The 22,937-nt window shown below is 37.8% G+C and overlaps 1 protein-coding gene across 5 annotated transcripts in view; it reads left to right on the forward strand.

Moving 5' to 3' along the window:
- The first annotated feature begins 305 nt into the window (after nucleotides 1–305).
- tial1 (TIA1 cytotoxic granule-associated RNA binding protein-like 1) overlaps nucleotides 306–22,937 on the forward strand; it is a 30,875-nt gene continuing 8,243 nt past the window's right edge. The window contains exons 1-6 of one of the 5 annotated variants that reach the window (XM_059947823.1): nucleotides 306–324; nucleotides 1,974–2,070; nucleotides 8,141–8,290; nucleotides 10,013–10,067; nucleotides 10,857–10,944; nucleotides 16,826–16,901. In XM_059947823.1, coding sequence (XP_059803806.1) covers nucleotides 2,059–2,070; nucleotides 8,141–8,290; nucleotides 10,013–10,067; nucleotides 10,857–10,944; nucleotides 16,826–16,901 — 381 coding nt within the window. In that variant the 5' untranslated portion in view covers nucleotides 306–324; nucleotides 1,974–2,058. Of the gene's footprint in view, nucleotides 325–690; nucleotides 846–1,973; nucleotides 2,071–8,044; nucleotides 8,085–8,140; nucleotides 8,291–10,012; nucleotides 10,068–10,856; nucleotides 10,945–16,046; nucleotides 16,376–16,825; nucleotides 16,902–22,937 lie in introns of those variants that run through there. The other 4 variants (XM_059947821.1, XM_059947822.1, XM_059947824.1 and 1 more) reach the window with 4 other exon arrangements.

The raw sequence follows: 22,937 nt of genomic DNA on the forward strand, positions 1-22,937 counted from the left end.
AGGCTCAGTATTCATGCTAAATGTGACATTATGCTGATTTTCCAATATTTGCTCTATTTCCCATTCTCTGTTTTCTGCCAATATTTGTTCCTCTATTTTCAAACATTATGACTTTTTTTTCACTGTAATAATTTGTCGTTTAAACCCTCTCGCATTCACCACCCTTTCACAGAACCCTTTGTTTCTCTAACACTGGGAACATAATGGCAATTGTCATTGGAATCGAGTACAGCCCGCAGAAGGGGGCACAGAGTCACCTCCCAGACATACGAACACTTGTAAGAGCCGGACCTGATGAATTCCAAAACTGTTGAAAAGTTTGAGGTAAAACATGAACTCTGTTCCTTCTTTTACAGACTGAGTGCTTTCTCTTTCACTCCATTTCAAGGGTGCTCTTCGAAAAATAATTCGCCGTGGCAATATTTCTCGGGATTTCTTTTTAAAAAAAAGGTTGGGGGGGGGGATTTATTTATTTATTTCGTTTCAGTTTCCTGGTTTTCTTTGAGGGGGATGAGGGACGTCCCAATCTCAGGCATGACGCCTGGGAGATGTAGTTTATTAGGATAAAATGAAGGCACGAAACTGATAGGCTTGCACAGGGGAGGTCTGGAATTGGGTGGTGGGGAATAGGAGTGAGGAGGAGATTCCCTCAGGCGTGAGTGGAGGAGTGGGCTGCAGTTGGGACACTCAGCCAACAGGTTGCGAGGCTCGGAGGCGGCGGCGCATGCGCAGCGCCCGGGCTGACTCACCGCTCTCTCGCCGCCATTTTGAGCTCAGTCGGCGCGTAGCGGGACGGCGTTCGCCGGTTTGTGAGACATGGACGACGACTCGTACCCGCGGACCCTGTAAGTCCCCACTCCCCTTGAAATATAAACGAAACGGCGGCTGTCCTCCCTTCGCTGGACGTTTGGAAGGGTATCTTGAACGTAATTTAGAGGAGAGTGCGTGGGGCTTGAAGATGGCGAGGAGCCGGGTTTTCCCTCGTTTTCGCTCCTCCCTCCCTCCCTTCCTTCCTTCCCCCTGAGGAAGCCGGACGATCCGGGGCCTTTGGGTGCGGGCAATGCCGGCCACCTGTTTGGAATGGATTAGTGGAGGTGGGAGAGTCGGCGGCTGGCCCAGACCGCGATCGGGAGGTGCCGGATATCAGCCTCCTAGGGAGGCCGAGGGGAGCGTGTGGGTGGTGGGGGGGGGGGGGGGGGGGGGGGTGAGGGAAAAGTTTCCTGCCTCTCCTTGAGGGCAACAGTGCAGCAAGTGGGGACACTTTCCCTCAGTCTTAACTTGTGGCATGTCATTGTTTTCAGTAAAATTGGAATTTTGCCACGTTTTTTTCCCGACTTTAAATGTAGAAATGTACCCATCTCTTAATGGCCTAAGAGTCCATCCCTTCTCTACCTGTAAAACTTGTTTTATTTTCTTTAATATTCGCTTAGTAAAAGTACTTGAGTTTGATAATTTACCATTTCTTTGTTGGGATGGAAATCTGGCCACGCTGCTATTGCGGACATGTATCTGATTTCTCTGGAAATATGAGTATACGCACTTACATAATGCTTTTGTTAGCTAAGTTTGTTTTGCTCACTTTCCGGACTGCTATCCTTGGTTCTATTAGTTGTGAAGCTGCATTTGAAATATGAAAATTTAGTGTAAATGTATTTTTAATTTTTTTTATTTTTCTTTGATATTCAGCATTTTATTGGATAAAGACCCATTATCCTGTTGCCCAGCTCAGATTATTTTGGGGTCTTCCTGCCCTCCTTTCCCAAAATAAGGTTTTTGTACTGTACTTTTACAGTACCGTATCTGGTGATGCACACAACAGTGGAAAAGAAGATTAAAATATAACATATTTCAGTTGGGAACATTGTAAAATGCCAAAATGATTCTTGTGGATTAAGTAAATTCTGAAGCTACAGGAAGGTATACCATCATGAAAGTTGCAGTAGTTGTAACATTAAGATGCCTTTGTTTTCCAGCTATGTGGGTAACCTCTCCAGAGATGTGACGGAAGCCCTCATACTTCAACTTTTTAGTCAGATCGGACCATGCAAAAGTTGCAAAATGATTACAGAGGTAAGATGACAGCATTGTTACATGCCCGGTCCCAAGAACTATGTAATTCTTTCTGTTTTACAGTGTGGGTTTGTTTTCATCCCTGAAATTATTTCACCAATGAAGAAGCCCAGACAGAGCTCATTACTATTGCACATGGGATCAATATTCTACCTTGTGGAAGACAAGATGTTAAATTGACTATGATTTTATTTTAGCTTTCATATCTGACTTCAAGATCAATAATCTTGGAGAGGTCTTCATGTGTTAACTGGCAATGCTAGTAATATTGCCTGGCAACATGACTCGTTGGGTTGGAAGAGCCCGTTCCACACTGTATCTCCAAATAAAAGATAAATATTACTTTTTCTGAATTCTTAATTTGTGAACTAGGGCTGCATGATTGTGTTAGTAATTATAGATGTTATCAGTGGATGATGAAGTGACGGTGGCAGGTGAGAGTGGATACAGGTTGAGTACCCTTATCTGAAATGCTTGGGGCTAGAAGTATTTTGGATTTTTTTTCAGAATTTGGTATATTTAATGAGACAGTTTGGGATCATCATAATTTCTGAATCTGAATTTATGTACTACCAGTAAGTAGTCTGCATTACATTTGTTCATCATACATATGTACTTAACAGTAAAAATTATTATATACCTTTAATATAATGAAAATATAATGTGTGCGGGGTAACAGAGGCAGTACTGCAGCAAGAGAGTACCTGAGTCAGTTGTTGAACAACAACAAGGCGTTCAGTCTCCACCTACAATTGTGTTTTGATTAAAAGGTTACAGTACACTGTATTTGTATTTTACCTTTAAAAGTTTTTATGTAAGGTACAAAAACAATCGGCATCATTGACTTGTTTTTGTGTGAGATTTTAGTGCTCAGCAGACACCAGAAATGTAATGACATGCCTTTTCTTAAATTTCTGCAACCAGCCTATTGAATATTCACAATTGAGTTCAATTTTCAGTTTGCCATGATAGATCTTTGCTTGTTTCATGATCCGCTTTATGTGGTGTTTTTCTATTTTTCATTAACTTCTATTCATTACATATGTGAGGTCATTTCTCAGAACTGTCTTACTGAACTGTGCATCACCCCAGAACCTTCCTAGCCATTGTGTGGAATTTTCTATTTGTGATATCATGCCTGCAATTATATTAAAAAATTAGTTGGGATTTCTGAGGTTTTTGGATTTTGGAACGTAGGATAAGAGGTGTTCAACCTGTACTATATTTACTTGAAAGTGACATACAAATTGCTTGTCCGCACAACAGTTACCACTTTGTGCAGTAATAAAAAAATACACAAAAAGATGGTGCTGAATATTTCCAGCATTTTTTCCTATTTAAGAACTCAGACAGCATCTTAAAAGAGAAATAGTTAATATGTCAGGTCAGTAATCTTCCACCAGAAATTGTGATGAAAAGTCATCCTGAACGTTAACTCATTCTCTCCACAGCTTGTTTCATTTAGTTTTTCATTTTCAGCTTGTTTCATTTCATTTTTGCTGGAAGAGTGTATATTGAACGAAGATTCCTTGAACTGCCCACATTTCCCCCAGTATTCCTCACATTTAAGAAATCACTGTACTGTTAATGTAGTTGTTTGATGGAACAGGTCAAATTGAGTCAGTTTTAATATTCTATATCAGGACTTTTTGATACTTCTGATGCTCTAATTAAAAACATTGCAGTTTGTGCTATATATAATATACCTACAGTTTTTCAGTAAAATATTTTATTTGTAAATAATTTGAGTGCATTAGCTCATTATAACTGGTGCCATTTCCATAAAGACAATATAAAGAACTGACTGCATTTTATCAAATACAAAGTAGTTACTGTTGGTACACAAATGCTTCATTATTAACAGAAAAATTACACAGAAAGCTTTATGAATATTCTTGCTGTTGAGATGTAGACCAATGTGGATAACACCTAAAATTATTTCTGAAGTGCTTGTAACTATCTGACGTGAACCCCCCCCCCCAATATTGATGCTGGTAATTGGTTAGCAGGTGGGGCTGATAGTGAGAAAGTGGAGATTTTGTATTTCGTCAGTACTACATTGGTGCATTTAACTTTAAAATATTATGTAGCCACCCAGTCTGTTTGAAGTATTTTCTCCAATTTGGTCCTTTAGTATAGTATTAGCAAAAACATCTAGTGAAGATAACACAAAGATAGGCAAGAATTTTTTTTAGAATGGCATTATCATTATGAAATGAAGTGATTATGTTGGGCCTTTTAAATCTTTTAAATTTGCAATCCAACAACCATCTGTTTTGCTTTTACACTCTCATTCCTCCCTGGCTTTTAGGAGGGTAGGATAAGTACATGCAGAAATTGAGGTGCATCTTTGTAGTGGATTAATTTTAAACACATTCCATCTTTTTTTGTAATCAAGCAGAAGTGCATTTTTGCAGAGGGAATATTTCCATGTGCTAAAGAACAAATACACTTTTATGAATTTTTTCTTGGTCATCCCTTAGCCAGTGAAGAGGTACTTGAGGCATAATCAGTATTGTACTGTAGGGAAACACTGCAAATACTTTGTGGAAAACCAAATCCCAATGAAATAACTAATCAAAGCAGTTATTTTAGATGTTTATTGAGCAATAAATGCCCGAGTACTGGGGAGCTTTTTTGCAATTCCACCTGCGCATTGAACCTTTATGAGAGACTGTTGAGGATTTAGTTTATCACCCTAGCCTGAATAAAGCTATTGTCACTGCAGAACTCAGTACCACATGGGAATTCAAGCCTTGGTTAACTGAAATGAATTTATAACTACAGTCAAAGGATGAGTTTATCTTAAGTGTTGGTTATTTAGCTTATGCTGCATCAACAAAGGTGTCTGCTATAATGTACTTTAGCAGAATTGGTTATAATTTGTGATGGAGTGAGGCGAGGGCTTCTGTCAGTCATGAGTTGACCATGGATATTGCATCCCAGCTGTCTGGATATGCAAGCCTGGGCAGTATTACACCAGTTATATTTAGAAAAGATAATAATGAATTCAGGGAAATTATCACCAGTTATAATGAGTGGCACTGAGTTTTATTTTGTAATTTGCTTTCTTGAAAGCCTTAAGAAATATAAAATAAATATTAGGAACATTTCCAACAAAGCATTGGCCTGAAGCAGAAGTTTTTATATTTTGAGGTCATGTTCATAGTGATGCACTTCCTCTGGTCTCATTATGAGAAAAGTTAGAAATTTCATTGTGTTCAAGTTACTTTGTCAAGGATTTTTTTTAAGCAGAGGCAGTTATGTAACTCAAGGACAAAATGTGAAGATATGATGCAGTGGGATTATCTGGATTTCTCTTAAATAACTGGGACAAACAAACCTGTTTCCTTTCACTGCTGTTTAATTTCTTCTGTCTTGGTGTGGGATGGCTGGTGGGCCATACCAAAGATTGAGAACTACATTGCCTAGAGCAGGGTGGCGAACGTTTTAGAGAGTGTATGCTGAAATTGGTGATGTAAAAAAAAAAATTCTCTCTTATGCCGTGGTAATTTTGAGCAGAGATTATCTTTGATTAATTAGTAATAAATCTGGATTTTTCAAGGAAAAATTAGACCTGCTCCTTATTTACATGTATTTGTTGTTTACGATTAATAAAAGTATAACAGATTGAATCCCCATGGGATGTTTGGGTTTTCTCCAGGTCCTCTGGTTTCCTCCCATGGTCCAAAGACGTGCCAGTTAGGTTAATTGGTTATTGTAAGTTATCCCATGATTGGGTTAGGGTTAATTGGGCTTATTGAGGTTTGATAGGGCAGCTCAAATGGCTGGAAGACCCTATTCCATGCTGCATCACTAAATGAAACATTTTGTAAAACCCATTTGAAATTATCAATATTAATCTTTTAAAAATTGAAAAATTCTTTCTAAATAGTATTGTTGTAACTATTTACTGTGCAGATGCATACACCAAATCTGCGAGGATTTCAAAATGTACCAGCCACGATCACGTTCTCACAACTGTTAGCTGGCCCCAACTGCGAGATGTTTCCCTTGAAATCATGTCACTGATCTAAAGTTGTAAAAAAAAGTATTCACTGCTTTATTTGGCAGATAACTTCATCCTTGTGTATCTTTTTATTATGGGTAAGGTTTAAAGAATTTGAGAGGTAGTATTGGATGACTTTTTTTTTGCACTTGCTACAGGTTCGCCATCACTGGCCTAGTGTGATACAGGAGAGTTACAGCATTATTGCCATGCTGATTTAGATCCTAAATATCCTCTGTCAGCATTTAATTCTAAGCATTATTAAAAACAATTGTTGATTAATAGTACAAGGTTTATGAAGACACATGTTAACTAAAGCAAATTACTGCAAAATCTCTGGGTGAAGTCTGTAAAGTGAGTGATTTGCCATCAATTCTCATTTACCCTAGAACATTTTTCAGTTTATAGAATTTGCAAGGCTACCATAGCTTGCTATTTTTGCTTCCTGTACTGTGGATACTTGAGCAATGTCACATTGTGTGCCAGCTGTATCACAGTATCTCCAGGAACATTTATTTGTAAGGGGCTTATAAACTGCGGAATATGCACATTGAGCATTGGTATAAACTGGTGTCTGTTAAACTCTTTTTATTCCCACCTTTTTCAAGTGTAAATGCACAAAGTATTTGAGGCTATTCCATAATTTACTGGTGGTGCAGATCTTTGTAGCTTATGCATTTTCTTCATTGTTTTCCAACCATGTGGTCAGATTTATTATGATCTTGAAGGATTTTTTTTTAAATGCATCCCTCTTTATTTGGGTTTAGAATTGAAGTAAAATTATAAAGCAAATAGCCAAGTGTTGATCCTTGTGGGGTCTCTTAAATGCCCATCTGGTCATAATAAGATATGTGGACTAATTCACTTTGCTTCTCACTGGTCTTGTAACTTCTGATGCAGCTTGTCATCTCTTTTACTTCCCATATTTTTAATTGCATTAAGGTGAGCTAGATTTTTTCTTCCAAAAATATTGTTACATCAAGGACATTCAGTGACATCTGTTAGATCTTATGTACTTGAGTATAAATAGGTAATGATATGCAACATGTAAATCAACATCCTTGAGTTCTCAATAATTACTCCAATTTTAAAACTATTTGACCCTTGGAGCTGATATCACCATTGAATTTGCTGCCAGTTTAATTTAGAAAGCCTAAAAGTAATTGTTCCTAATTTAACAATTGAAATGCCTCAAAGTTCCATTTTGAAAAATAAAATCATACAAGAGATTGCAAAAAGGTGAGAAGTCTCATTGTCTCATCAGATGTTGACATTGCAAATGGTTTGGCATGGATTAAGTGGGGCCAAGTGTCTCTTTCTGTGCTTCACTTTTCAATGACTGATATTTTTTGCTTTTTTGTGATTTTTTTTGCCTTTTACTGTCGGAGGTTTCATTAATTTGTAGATGAAGTATGCACATACCCTTAACTTAGTGGGCATTTCCTTCGTATTAATAAAGCCACAGTTCAGGATTGATCCTTAGTGGCCAGTCATAGTGACTGCCGTGCATTCCGTCTTAAGCAAGAAAACTCTTGCCTAGAAAAATTTATTCACTTAACACATTTCATCTTTCTGTTGACTCTCTCTACTCAACTGAAATCCAATTTACAGTTAAATGGCTTTGAAGAAGAATTGATGTTCATGTAGTAGTTATACATATCTTTTTTCCCCAGATCAAAACAAAGCCCCTCATTGATGAAATGTTGTCACCTTCATTCCTTATTGTAGGCAAAAGCAATCAGTGCTGCAGTAATTGGAAAAGTTAAACCCTCGCAATGTTTATATTTTTCCAAAGTCAAAGCATTGACTTTGGATGTTACCCATCAGGATAGGATTTTTTTAAATTAATGATTCTTAGGGCTGAATAAAATTTCATATACACAAAGCCAGGGGAAGCCCTGTATTACATTTTTTTTAATGTTAAGTTTAGTAATTTCCTTTTAAATTGTTTTTGTTTATGGACAGATTGGCTAAAAAAAAAAGTTAAAGGCTTTAATATAGATCTGTAAGTATTTCATTTGCTTTCTTTTGTACTAAGTTTTCATGAATTTTTCTTCTCAGCAAACCGCAAGCAGAAGGGTGAACTCTTCTGTTGGATTTTCTGTTTTGCAGCATTCAAGCAATGATCCATATTGCTTTGTGGAATTCTTTGAGCATAGAGATGCAGCAGCTGCATTGGCTGCAATGAATGGGCGTAAAATAATGGGTAAGGTAAGCTATCGTATATAAAGGGTGAGTGAAGAAACCTGTATATGTGAATAATGCAGTACCACACGGAACAGGTTCCTATTTGTGGTTAGTTAGAAGAAATTGGCTTCCTTTGCAAGGTTTGTCTATTAGAAAATTCAACAAGGAACATCTGAAGTTGTACTTAGCATGTCCGTCTGAGAAATGTTCCTCTATTGATATCTAATATCTAGTTTCAGCAAAGTTTTTAAAATTAAATAAATAATCTGGTAGACCAAAAAAACACAGAAAATGCTCAGCAAGGCAGCCAACATCTGCAAAGAGAAACAGTTTTTATGAAGGCCCTTGATCAGTATTATGAGAGAGGGAGCTAGTCAGTTTCCAGTTGCAAAGAAGGTGAGAAAGGGTGGATAGGACAAAGGGAATGTTAAGTTTTTTTTCCAATTTGTTGCTAGAGTTTAATGGTAACCAAATAGCATTAAAACATGTAAGAGGAAAAGTAAATGCATGCTTGAGGTAAATAAAAGAATATGAAGATGCATTAAATGATCCATCTTAATTCTTGTGTTAGTTTGCTTCTGCACAGTACATTCCATTAATATAGATATTGAGAACATCTCAATGTGCTATTAATCTGGCTTTTGTAGTCAGCTCTGAAGCATCAGCATTCATCAGGTACTTCAGGCAGTCCACCAGAACCTTGTGATCTCTGACATGCAACACCCTGATCCTAGTGTGTCTTATTGAAGCTCAGCAACAGTGAACAGCAATAAGTGACAAAGCAGCTTGTTGTGCTGAAAGGATGGGGATGCAGCAAGTAAGGAGGAAAATGCATAACTAAAACATTTTGCAGAGGTAAAATAAATATTTTACTGTGCGTATAAAATTGTAATGTAAAACCTATTGTATAGTTCAAGCATGGCATTATATTTGCAGTATTGAGAGAATTACAATTGAGGCATGTACAATTAAGTGCTTAGGGCCAGTGAATTTGCTATTTAATACTTTTATATTTTTACAACAGTATTATAAAACATCTCAGGGGACAAAATCAAGTTTGTCAAATGCAGAAGTACAGTGAAAAACTTAGTCATCACTGAATGATGTTTATCTGATGTTATATACTTATGATTACAGCATCACAGGCACATAGGATCAAAGAAGCCAAAAAAAATCCATTGTTGTTCAAAGTTGTCTTGTTACTATGCTGAGGTAATGATAGGCTGTGTGAGTTGGTTTAAAACCCATATGGTCGAAGGGACATAGCTGTTCTTGAACCTGGTGGTGCAGGATTTTAGGCTTCTGTTTCTCTTGCAGCTGCAAGAAAATGACGTGGCCTGGGTGCTGGGGACCTTTTATAGATGGTGCCCTCTTGAGGCAGCATCAAACAGCAATATTTCTAGTGTATTTTATAACAAAACTAATTGGTCAATATCAGAAACTTTCATCAATTTGCAAATTTTTTTCTCATAGAGTAAATTGGGAAGATGGCATATCTTATGTATAGTTGCTGAATTCAAATTAACCTCCTGGCTAGGTGAGCATTTGAGGTTCTTGTTTGTTTCAGTGCAATGATGACAAAAGCATATGAAAGCTTTTGGACCCCTTGAGTAAACTCCGTGTAATATTAGGTTTTGGACTTTTCTATCTTTTATCATGTAGACAAAGCCACATTGTTCAGGTTTTCATATATATTTTTGTTTAAATTACTGATATTAATGAATTACAATTTTTACATTACTTTAGGAAGTCAAAGTAAATTGGGCAACAACACCAAGTAGCCAGAAGAAAGACACAACTAGTAAGTGCTATGTTCTTACATTTTTTCTAGAGGCTAAAGTAAATAGTTAATAACCTTTCAGCAAATAGCATGACGTTCATGGATCGTAGAGTTCTACATTCGCAAAGAGATGTTCAAGCATTGCTCACTTTGATTAGATTGAATAATTGAAATGTTTTGGTCTGCTCTGATACATAATTTAAATTTTACATTGCTACTGTTGAATTGTATAACGTTAAGGTCATGTGACACTTGTTCGTGTAAGATGTGTTAGAATTTGGGTTGTGTAAATGATCACTTAAAGTTTGAGCCATGTGCATCATTTGCACTTTTTTCATTTTTATTTTTAATTTGATGTTTTAGAAGAATATGGACTTGGTTAGCCAGTTCAAATCTTTGTTCAGCTTGCCATTTCTCGGTTGGGGAGGTGAAGACTTTCAGTTTCTTGAAAGTATGATGTTTAATTACAAATGTTTGTGAATATATTTTTAATTCGGTTTCTGTTCATCAGCAAAAAAATCCACTTCAATTTTGAGAAGGACAAATTCCCCATGATATGTTACTGGCTGTGCATATATTTCTAAGGTGCTTCATTCAAATAGTTGGTCTAATTCTTCGTTCATTGATACTTGCTTTTATTAAAGTGTCTTGAGTTCCAATTAGTCAAGCTAACTGCTAAAGGACAACTACTAAATAACTAGGAGAGAGATTCTGATTTGCATTTTATATAGATGTAAGTTTATACATCATTAGATTGTAGGCCTGATTGAATTAAAGATGTGCATTCATTGCTTGAAATTGTCTTCTCAGATCATTTTCATGTGTTTGTGGGTGACTTAAGTCCAGAAATAAGCACAGAGGATCTAAAATCTGCTTTTGCCCCCTTTGGTCGAATATCGTAAGTATTTTTTCAGTTCCTTCAAAATTCAGATTGTATTTTGAGCATTTCATTCATCAAAATTTTTACAAGTAATCAAATCAACACTGAAATTGAATGCTTGGACTTTGTGCTGTCACTTGACAGTTGAAGAGGATGTATTCCTTGTGCTTCAGGAAAATAATGATGTATTTTACTCAAAAGTAAGAAGTATAATTTACAAGTGCAGGATCTGTCTTGTAAGATCTGCCATGTACTAGACAATAACTACACAATTGCAATAAGTTTAAAAAGATACTGATTTTTAAGAGGGCTACTTACTGGGTGTTAGTTTGAGTTGGTTAGAGAAATTAACTGCAGAATTTGGCCATTAAAATTTTATTAGTTAATTGTATAGTGATGAAAGATCTCGCTCTCTTGCTCCCCGTGTTTCCCTCTCAGTGATAAGACTGAAGGCACAGGTGGCATTGATGAGGTGAAGCTTTGGTTAGAAATAACATGCATTTGGAACATATGAGAAATTTTTGAAGCAGGGCAAGGGGCAGATCAGTGAGAAGAGGATGTTGAGTGTGCATGACAATAGAATGAGTTTGAACCACTTTGGATCAGGTTCTGAAAGGAATGAAAGCTTCAGGCCTTCAGAAGAGTTTGGAATTGTTCACTTTGAAAGTTGCAATAACATGAATGAGAGCTAAAGCAGAAAATTGGCTGAGTGAGGGCAGGAAGTTTTAATAGATAGAAGATGCTGATTTCTCTTTCTCTTAGTCTTCCTCTCTTGCCACTGCTGTTTTCTCTGCTGCTCCTCCCCACTCCATATGACTATAGTGCTCAGTGGAGAAGATATTGCTGAATGTTGTATTTTTTTTTAGTAAATTTTGAAGAATGGTTTCAATTTTTTGGTGAATAAGAATCCTATATTGAACTGTTAGATTTGCTCTTTTTTCTTTGATCCCTTGGCTGGTGTCAAATGCCATCAGCAGCTGTATGTTCTGGTACCTTTGTACACCATTATTGTATCCCAGTTCCACTTCTGAAAGACTTCCTTTGACACATTATAGATTTGATTATTTTTATTTTGAGTTATTTTGGGAAATAATAGTATTTTAGTATACAGTGGATTCCAGTTAATTGGGACCAGTACATTTTGGCCCAGTTAAGTGGCTGCCCTACTTAGCTAAGGTTTCGTGGATATAGTTTGAAATGTATAAAAAAGATAAATTGAGTAAGAAATTATGTATTTAAAAGAAATTCGTGCAGATTTGAACACTAAGATGGGTCGAAGAGCCTGTTTCTGTGCTGTAGTTTTCTATAACTACCAATACTACTACAGTACTATGAAACTCTGTTAAGTCTTGTTCGTCAAATGAACATCGTGGGTATGATGTAGCTGCGTAACCTACGCTGTACCCTACACCGTAGCCTAACACGCACCTCTCCAAAAATGTAACTGCGTCGCAGCGACGCAGACAGCAATAACTGCGATCGGTCTGCTTGGTAGCATTGCATTTCCTCCTGTCTATAGGCATACTGTGCGTACACTGACGTGAAATAAATGGTTGGAGACGATGAACCAAATCGTCAAATCTAGCTCCTGACATCCGAAAATATTTGAAATGCATTTCCTCGTCCATGTCTCAGTGGCCAGACAAGCACAGAAAATTCACCATTCTTCTGCCTCAATGGTTGTACATACCATCTCCTACGATGTCTTCTCTCTTTTCTGCGTTGCAGTAATTTCAATAAAACTCTTGTTCAATATCTATTAGCTCCAACTCCAACATGATGCGCTCAGTGGCCATTGTTTGAAGTACATAAAGAAACTCTACACAGTGGCATAGAAACCCCACCACCAACTAGAGTTTTTGCGGTGAATTATAGAGTGACGCAGACACACCAATGCACAGGTATAAATGCTCACAACGTTGCAGGCCACTTACGAAGGCTTCAGTGTAGGTTACTATGCAGAAGTATAAATCAGCCGTTAGTTCTTAAGTTATCAACAGAGGAATGCATCCAGTGTATGTTGTCATGTACTTTCAATTGCAAATGGACAAAATCAGCTCAGGCACCTAGTGCAGATAATTGACTTACTTCATACAATACTTTTGGCAAATGCATTCTTGATTGTTGATTCTTTCAAATTTTTTTTTGTAGTTTGTGAAGTAGTGAGATGGTTTCCTTTTCACTCCCGGCTATTTCTGTCATCTCTTAGCCTGAATGTTTGAAACTGCAGTGATCGAACCAGTTTTGAATTGTCTTGCTGCTTATTTCGGAATTACTTTATTGCCAGTATGTGAAACGTACCAGAATTGATTGTGGTTTGGGGCTAAGCATGAAGCACAGGATAATACCTTAACACAATAGCAATCAATAGTTATGTGCACAACTATCAGTGACAAAAATCACTGCTTTTTGAACACAAGCACACGCAGCTGACGCTATTTGAATCCTGTTTGAATTAAGTTTCTAACCATCACACAACTGCATGCGACTGACACTAGTTAGAAGCTGTTTAGCAACAGTCTCCTGCCACAATTAAGTAACAGTGTCCCAAATAAAGGGAATCCTGGCTATTTTCTTCATTAGTTTTTATTCTTTACAAGCTATCCTAAATAAACAGCTGCCCCGATTAACTGGTGGTCCAAATAATCGGAATCCACTGTATATGATGGGTAATTTTTTTGCCCATAGCGGTAGTTCTAGTTAAGTATGTGCCAGCTGTGCTAATAAAAATTACATTGCAACTACGTAATGAAATCATGAGGCAAGACTGGGCCTCTACTTATGCAATAAAAAAGAACACTATATATAACATGTAATTAATTCTGAAGTCTGTGTCATTGTCCAACTCATGGCAGATCTGTGAATGAGGTTACATGTATGTAATGGCCAAGAATGTGAAATAGTGTTTGCAGAATAAAGTCAAGATGTGTAGGTACTGCAGTTTAATTGATATATTGTGTTGGAAAAGTAAATTAGTCTCTTAAAGAGTGTGTCCTAAAGTGCACGGTTGTTTGTTTTGCTTTTGTTTGAATTTTGTGGAATACTGATTCCATTGCTGGAGGTAAATGACTTGCACAGTATTTGATGATCTTTTGTAGGATTTTTTAAGCTACTATCTGTAGTTCTTGAATAATAAAGATTACGTATGCTGTTAAATTAAAATTTTACATTTCTGCTTGCATAAGGAATAATTAAGTATTTAAGTTAATGGGTCGATGTGAAAGTGTTGGTTTGAGTTACAGAGGGATGTAAATACAAGATATTGTACAGTAACAGCAATTGGTGTTGAAACGTGAGCAGTTAGCACAATGTACTTCACACCTCTGTCAAAAGCAATTCTAGTTTAGTACTATGTGTGACAAAACTGAAAGGGCTCATTATTCGAGGCAAAATCAGCTGATGTAATTTTAGGTCTATCTTAATGTTTGTTTTCTATGTGGACAGCTTGAATTTTATTCATATTTGCCATGACATTCCATTTGTTCTGTCTGTTGTTGGACAGTATTGTGGAATATTTGCAACCTAATGTAACTTCATTGGAAGTTAATTCAAATTGGTTAAACAATTTTTTTCTGCTGGATGGGTTATTTATTCACTGTTCTTACTGTGAAGGTACAGGTGGTTGTGGGCTATCTTGGTTATGTTTATGTTGATTTTACTTGTGGAAAGTAGGTCTTGAGTTTGTAGAGGTCTGGTTTTAACTGATGAATGAAGATTTGATTAGGAACCGTGTCTCAGTGGACATCATTGTTTGTAGTTTGAATTTTCCAGGGGTGGTTTGTCTAGATTGTGGTGAGACCTGGTTGAAAGTTAGCACTGATAGTTTCCATACTTAAAGTAAGATCGAGTAATGCAGCCAAAATGTTATCTAAAAGACATAAATGAAACTTTGATGCTATGGTTAAATATATTTTGATTCAATATCTTAAGTTTGAATTTCACACCAAAATAGTTTCTAATGTTTTATGTTTGTGGGTAATCTGTCAGTTGCCAACATTTTAAAATGAATACTTAACTTTAAACTTACTTGGATAGTGAAAGTGGATCAGAATTTCCTCTTCTCTTGACAAGTGCAGTATTTGATTTGTTTTTTTTTTGGTACCACATTGTATTGCAATGCAAGTTGGTGGAAGTGCTAGATGATAATGTGGACTTGGTGTAAACAGGAGAGTAGGGAGCAAAAAATAAACATCAGAAAATGATGTAGAAGGAAGAGTGTAAAGATAATTAGCTTTGATAGATTAATGAGATGAGAAGAATGAAGAAATTAGCTAACTTGTAAGATTGAGCCAGTGGGTTTGATTGTTACCTTTCTGTTAAAAGTTGAGTAGCGTTAATTGCTCCTTTACAGAGTCCTTGCTCTTTAAATGACAGCCTAACTTCTGGGGAATAAATCCAGCAATTTGCTTTATATGCATGGGGAGATTGACGGCGAGATCTCATCTTTGAGGCTAATTGAGCACTGTTGGTTATCCAGCAATTTGTGCTGATTTGCTATTAATTTATTGCTGTCATAACAAATACCCTATTCAAAATTTAAAAAATTACTCTGTTGTGTTGTGAACTCGCCATTTTCCCATCATTTTAATAACTAAATCAGTGGGCATTTATTTGTACTTGGGCAATATGTTAATGTGCAGTACTAGTTTTCTACCAATAGATGTTGCTGGAAGACTTTAGAACTATTTCAAAGCGCATGCCAGGGCCATTGCATCATATGCTTGCTTTTTTATTAAAAATATGAGGTTCAGTACATGTTACATTGTATTCAAAGCCATCAATTAACACTGAAAATACTCAAGCTTGTTAGCACTTAAAGCCTGCATTCTTTGAGTACCCTTTGTATTATTACCAGCTATCTGCATTGTAATGGCTTTGGTCCAGCATGTATTGCTTTTGTACTTCTCATCTACTTCATTTATCTAAATACTAGTAAATAAGTTAGTTTAAATTTCAACAGATGAACACTTGTAAGACTGCTTGTACACCGGCTACAGAAAATAATGGACAAATGTGCAGCTTTTTTGTAGTTAAAGTCATAATTAAAAGTAATAGCATTCTGGTTATTTTACAGAATTGCTGTTAAGAATGGACAGGATCCCCATGGCTAACTGCAAGGAACTGTGCACACTGGAAGTTCATTAACTCAGTTGTAGTTTTTTTTCTCATTTCTATTTATTCTCTTTTTTATAAATTTATTAGACTTGATTGTTAACATTTTAATGTGCTCTATATAGTGCGAATTTCGTATTCCCAATCCTATTGACGTGCTTACGAATCCTATGTAAATGTTGTTCGTACTGGTGTGCTTAGTATTGTTTTAGTTTCATATTCATTTTCAAAATTTCTGAAAGTCTCAATTTTTCAAAATTACAGCTCCCCACAGTCCAAAAAGAGGGTAGAGAATTGACCATACCACGAAAAATAAAGAATTCAGTTAACAGGCGATGTATGCCTTTTAATTCCTATTTTTTTTCTCTTTTCTGAATTTTTATATTTCAATATCTGTGTGGCTAGGTAGAACACATTTTAAAGGCTCTATATAGAAATGCATGGTTAAGGAAAATTGGAATTGGAAATTTGTATTTGTATTGCAGACTTTCGCAGTTTACTGGTAGTGAGGGGCTAGTGTGTAAAAACTATTGAGCTCTTGGTTTCCAGTTCAATATAATCAGTGAAACTAAGCTGATACCAGAGTTTGCATGTTTGCTATTTATTACTACACTGAAGGTTAAACTATAACAGAAGGATAGAACAATTAGTTATGGTGGGATTATAAAAATCCCTTTTTTGTTTCAAAAATGACTTGTGCTGACAATACAGTGTGTGTGGTTCCTTTTTTAATTTGTTCAAAGTTGTTTTGTCTTTTTCACTCATTCATATGTATCTGTTCACACAGGGATGCTCGTGTTGTAAAAGACCTGGCAACAGGAAAATCCAAAGGATACGGATTTGTGTCATTCTACAGTAAACTGGTATGTTGCAAAAAAACAGTGGCCGAAATTTTAAAACTGCTACTTAGCAATTTTTTTTAGCATGCAGTCAGTGATGTCCAAAATTCAGTGGTTGGTTTTCTTAAATCTTGATTAGAATGCAATGAGGAACAGAAGAAATGGAATGTGTTTCATGCAGGAATTGTGCAATTTTAAATGTGCAATGTGGAACAAATTTGTCTAGTCTCCCTTGGAAAACTCTTCTAAGGCTTGATCATCTTATATTCTGGATGTATTTTCCTTTTTTTCTTTGCATTAATAGGATTCACCAATTCATTCATCTTATGTCTTACTAATTGGATAATCTATATGCCTCCATGGCATTCTACTTCAGAAAAAAGTAGTTTTAATGTTCTAAGGAAATTTATATTCCATAGGACAAAATTTCACATGTCGCAAAAACTTCCAAATAAGTTTTTTCTTCCTTCCCTCACTGATTGATCATTTAAAATTAATGTCTCAAGATTCTCAATTAAACCATGTGCTCTCAAACCCTTCATAATTATTTATAACAAAAGTAGTTCATTCCTCTTGCACAGATTATTGCTCGTTTTGTTTGCTTCATTGCAGCAATTGCTTCAGACAACCAATTTTGAATGAAGTTTAGATCTTTTTTTACAAATTTGCTGACTTGGAATTTCTTCCATTACTTCTGTATTCCCTCTGGCTTTTTAATATCTTAAACTAGTTTTGGTTCATGTCAGTCTCCTTATGTTGCACCTGTAATTGTACTGTCCAGGAAAGTACGGAGTATTCCATCAATCAGCTGTTCTGTGGCTTGCAAATGCTGAAAGTCAGATAGATGCTGTGATGAGTAATTCACTAATTTGCTGAAATTCAAAGTTCAATTTCAAACTACATATATTGATGTTACCATATACATCCATGAGAATCGTTCCATGATAGAATCAATAAAAGAATGCCCCCAACAAACGTGCAAACGACTACAAACTGCAAATACAAAAAGGAAATAAGCAGATGAATAAATAAACAAGCAAGCAAGCAGTAACTATCAAGAACATGAGATAAGAGTCCGTGAAAGTGAGTCCATAGGTTGTGGGAACAGTTCAGTGATGGGATGAATGAAGTTGTTTGCTCTTGTTCAAGAGTTTGTTAGTTGGGGTGTTAACTGTTCTTGAAACTAGTAGCGTGGGTCTTGAGGCTCCTGTACCTTTTACCTGGTGCCAACAGTGAGGAGAGTATGGCTTGGGTGGTGGTGGGGTCTTTCATGATGCTGCTTTCCTGTGATAGTGCTCCATGTAAATGTGGTTTATGGTGGGGATGGCTTTACCCCTGATGGACTAACCCATAATTACTATCTTTTGTAGCATTTTCCATTCAAGGGCATTGGTGCTTCCATACCAGGCAGCGATGCAGCATACAATATACTCTCCTTCACACATCTGTAGAAGTTTGTTAGAGTTTTAGATGACATGCTGAATTGTTGCAAATGTCTAAGAAAGTAGAGGTACTGCCATGCTGTCTTTGCATTGGCATTTGCGTGCTGGACACATCTCTGAAATGATAACACCAGGGAACTTAAAGTTGCTGACCCTATCCACCTCTGATTCCCTGATGAGGACTGGCTCATGAATCTCTCAGTATCCTGAAGTCAATAATAATCTCCTTAGTCTTGCTGGTATAGAGTGAGAAGTTGTTGAGGCACCACTCAGTCAGATTTTCAGTCTCCCTCCTATATACTGATTGGACACCACTTTTGATTTGGCTAATATGCTGTCAGCCTCAAGGTCAAAAGTATAGTGTGAGTAGAACAGTGGGCTGAGCACACAGCCTTCTGGTGCACCTGTTTTGATATCCCTTTTGCCAATCACCTTTCCAGCTCTCAGCTTCACCCCACCCCCTCTGGTCTTCTCCTATCATTTCGCATTCTCCCCTCCCCACTTTCAAATCTCTTACTATCTTTCCTTTCTCTTAGTCCTGACGAAGAGTCTCGGCCCAAAATGTCGACAGTGCTTCTCCCTATAGATGCTGCCTGGCCTGCTGCGTTCCACCAGCATTTTGTCTGTGTTGCTTGAATTTCCAGCATCTGCAGATTTCCTCATGTTTGTTGTTCATCAGGTTGGACAGTGTCTAGAGAGGATAGGAGTTAATGTGATCAAATCAGAATTAGAATGATCTCTAGGATGCTTGATGGAAGACTTGATTATGCCTGAATGAGTGTAGTTTGAAAAATTGGAAGGTTGACTACATATTGGACATAGCAGCCTGCTTGATGGCATCCCATTCACAACAATTCATTCACTCCACCACCGGAGCACAATTGTAGCACTTTTACTATCTACATGATACACTACAGCAACTTGCCAAGACCCCTTGGACATTATCTTCCAAACCAATAATCTCTAGCAGATGGAAGGATAGCAGTAGCACAGACATGGTAATATCATCACCTGGAAATTGCCCTCCAAGCTGCACACTTTCCTGATTAGGAAGTCTTGCCGTTCCTTCACTGTCACTGCGTCAGAATCCTGGAACTTTCTCCTCACAGCATGAGGGTTTACCTACACCTCAAGAATTACAGTGGTTCAGGAAAGCACCATGTTCTTCTCAAGGGCAGCCATGGATGGTAATGGATGAAGTTGCCTGGCCTGCTGAGTTCTCCAGCATTTTGTGGGTGTTGCTTAGATTTCCAGCATCTGCAGATTTTCTCATCTTTATGGTAATGAAGTGCTGGGTTAGTCTCTGAGGTTGGTTAAAGGTGGTTAAATTCTCTGAGATGCTGTTTGCCTGCCACTTGGGTAACACAGATATTTTGTTACCTAGTTTTTACTGTATGGAAGCATGGGCTGTTTAATTCAATGGGAGGTTGAAAATAAAAATGAACATAGTGCATTTATCAATAACAGCATCATCAATGAGCATAGCCACCTTGACACAAGGCTGACTTCTCGGTTGTTAAGAACTTCCAGAAACCAAGTTGGTTAGGCCAGAGTTCTTTAGGACTCAGCTTGAGGACTGAACGTTGTTCAGATTGAGGATCTTGTTTAACTGCCTCCTATTCACCCTTATCTGTTGTGATTTATGATGAAATGTGGCAGAACTATAAAGCTCAATGGGTTGAGGGACGTTTAGGTTTTGTTATGTTTCTGTTTTGTTGCTTCACTAGGTTTGGTAATACATCTTTTAAGGTTATCTAATTCTACTTCAGGAATGCTCTTCTATACTTATTATAGAACCTGGTTGTTTTTTTGGTATAATTACAGTATAATGAGGTATATTCCATGCCTAGTGTTTATAGATTCTGGCTTGCTTTACTGCTGCTGATTTGAAGTGCCAGTTTAGTTTTCAGTGCAGTTGTTGTGTCAGACTGAGTATGTTCAGATGATCCTTTTGAAGACGTGGACCTTCCACAGGGGAGATGGTTAAGGATGACTGGAGTAGTTTTAACAAAATGAAAATTGAAAATCTACAAAAAAAAACTAACTCCGAAGTTAGCTGAAAAGATTGCTGGAAGCACTTTGAAGATAAGTATTTGTAGAAAGAATGAGTGAACAATTGAAGTTGACCATTCTTCATCAAAACTGGGGAAACAGAAACCAAGTTTGTGGAGACCCTGAGGGATGGGTGAAATGTATAGGACAAGAAAATACTGAAGCCAAGTTTGATGTGGAAATAAGCCGTTGATGAAGTCATGTGGTTGATTAGTTAATGAGATTATTTAGAGAGAGAGAGAGCGCATACAAAGAGATGCGCAAAAGTTATAAAATATGAATCATAACTGTTGGAAAGCCCAGCAGATTACTACTAGTTCTTCCTTGAGATTTTATGGCAGTTGGCATCCACACTATTGCATTACTGCCAGCAGCAGATTAGACACTATTAGTGAAGAGAAGAAAAAGACTTAATGTCACAGATAGATTGCCAACAGTGGAATTGGCCAGTTCTGATAGAACACAGGCAGGTTAGTTGAAATTATTGAATTTGGGACTGCAGTTTACCAGCTGGACAATGAGTTAGTGTTCCTGAGTCTTGCCTTGGGCCTTGTTATAACACTATAGTAGTGGTCACCAACCTTTTTAAGCCCAAATTCCCCTACCTCGGCCTTGGTGAAAGGCAAGATCAACCTCGGATCGGTTAGTTACACGCATGTGCTCCGGGGCTCAAAAGACCAGAAGTAAAATCCCACAACCCAGAAGTAGAAATAATGTATAAACACTAGGGATACCCTCCCTTTTCTGCACCATGGACCGGTTTAATATTGGCGATATTCTTGCGGACTGGCTGATTGTGGAGGGTGGGGTTGTAAAACATGACCAGAATACAAGGATACTCGAAGCAGTTTCCTTATGTTCAGTCTATTCCGCAATTTAGTTTTCGCAGCTCTCAGCACTTAGCTTCTGTCCCGCTTGCTCATGTTTTTTCTGCTCACAAAACTCAATGGGTTTGTCTTTAAGTGCAGGGTGCTTGGACTCAAAGTGCGGAAACAGTTTTGAGTGCTTTGTTGCCTCGTTAGACAACCTCCCGCCCGCCAGACGCCTTGGCCAGGTGCGGCTGTTCCTGTACCAGGGCCGCAGCGGTCGCAACCGACCGAGCAAAGAGTGCATTAGGGCATGTGCCCGCCCCCCTTGTAGGATCTATTGGCGGACAAAAGTTTGTTTCAGTAGATCGCAGTGCGGTAGCTGCTCGGCTACTTACAAAACCCCGAGCCCAAATTATGTCATCTGCTCCAGGCCAGTAGCATCGGCACTTCTTGCAGGCCGTGCGAGGCCAACCAGTGATCCCTGGCACGAGGGTATCAATGCATTTAGATGACTGATGACCTCATGTGTGTTTAAGTTAAGCAGTGGGAATGAGGAAGGGTGCAGCTGACTCATAACATTTCCTCACGGCCCGGTGTTTGGGGACCACAGAATTACACTGTGTAATGTGGGGGAGCTACACGCATGTGTACTGGGCAGAAAGAATGGACCTAAAACCCAGCAACCCGGAAACAATCTCTCAATAGTACTTGTGTATTAGTCTCAAAGGTCGACCAGTTGTTCGCAATCGATGGGTTGGCTACCACTACACTATAGGATGCCATAGATAGATCGGAGTTGAGTAGGATGGAGAATTAATAGGCAATTGGAAGCTCAGGTTCACACTTGCAGATTTGAACATGTGCTCCTAAGTCACTCAGCCAATGTTTTCTCCATTGCATTACCCTGAATTATGAGTGAGTAGCGGCTTCACCTAGTAGGACTGTTTGGTGAGCTGATGGTGGAAGGGAAAAAGTGAGTGAAGAGGTTTTTCATCTTCTCCATTTCTATGAGAAAAGAGCCATAAAAATTGGTGAGTGTTGAGTATGGAAAAGTACTCAGCACTTGCAAAGGGAGTGGTTGCTTCAAAATGTTGAAGGGAGAGGTGATGATATATCTGGTAGTGTACTCTTGTTGAAGCTGGCAGAAATTATATGTGAAAATCTTGCCATAGAGCAGATGCAGTAGAGATGAAGAGCTGAGATTAGAATGGAGAATTTTACATTGGACAATGTAGGAACAATATAGTCAGCATAGGAGTTCCTGATTAGTATTTGGGTGTTTTCTATTTTTTTTTAGCTAGTTCAGCACAACATTATGGGCTGAAGGGATTGTTCCTCTGCTGTACTTTTGTATGTGTAACCCTCTGGTTCAGCCAGCATGCGTTTGTCTAGGGGAAGACGGCCTCTGGCCCAGCCAAACTGAGAAATTTTGTTTGTGTGGCTGTTGCATGATGTGTTGCCTGGTTACAGATCTGTACCGCAAAATATCAGGCAGTACACTGTATGCAATTACTATTGAACTTTATAAATCTTAATCTGACTATAGGATTAGTAAAGAAAATAAAAAGGGCCCATTTTAATGAAACAGTCTAATAGGCACATTGGAGCTCACAGTTCTGTCCATTTGTTCCTCATTGGCCTCCTCCGAGTGTCGCTGACCCCCCGGACCCTTGCTCCAAATCCACTCCGGATGTCTACCAACTCTCTCCACTCGTGTCTTCTGTCTTCTCTCTCACCGACAAAAAACCGCAAAATCC

This window comes from Hypanus sabinus, chromosome 22 (assembly GCF_030144855.1).
Source record: "Hypanus sabinus isolate sHypSab1 chromosome 22, sHypSab1.hap1, whole genome shotgun sequence".
Lineage (NCBI taxonomy): Eukaryota > Metazoa > Chordata > Chondrichthyes > Myliobatiformes > Dasyatidae > Hypanus > Hypanus sabinus.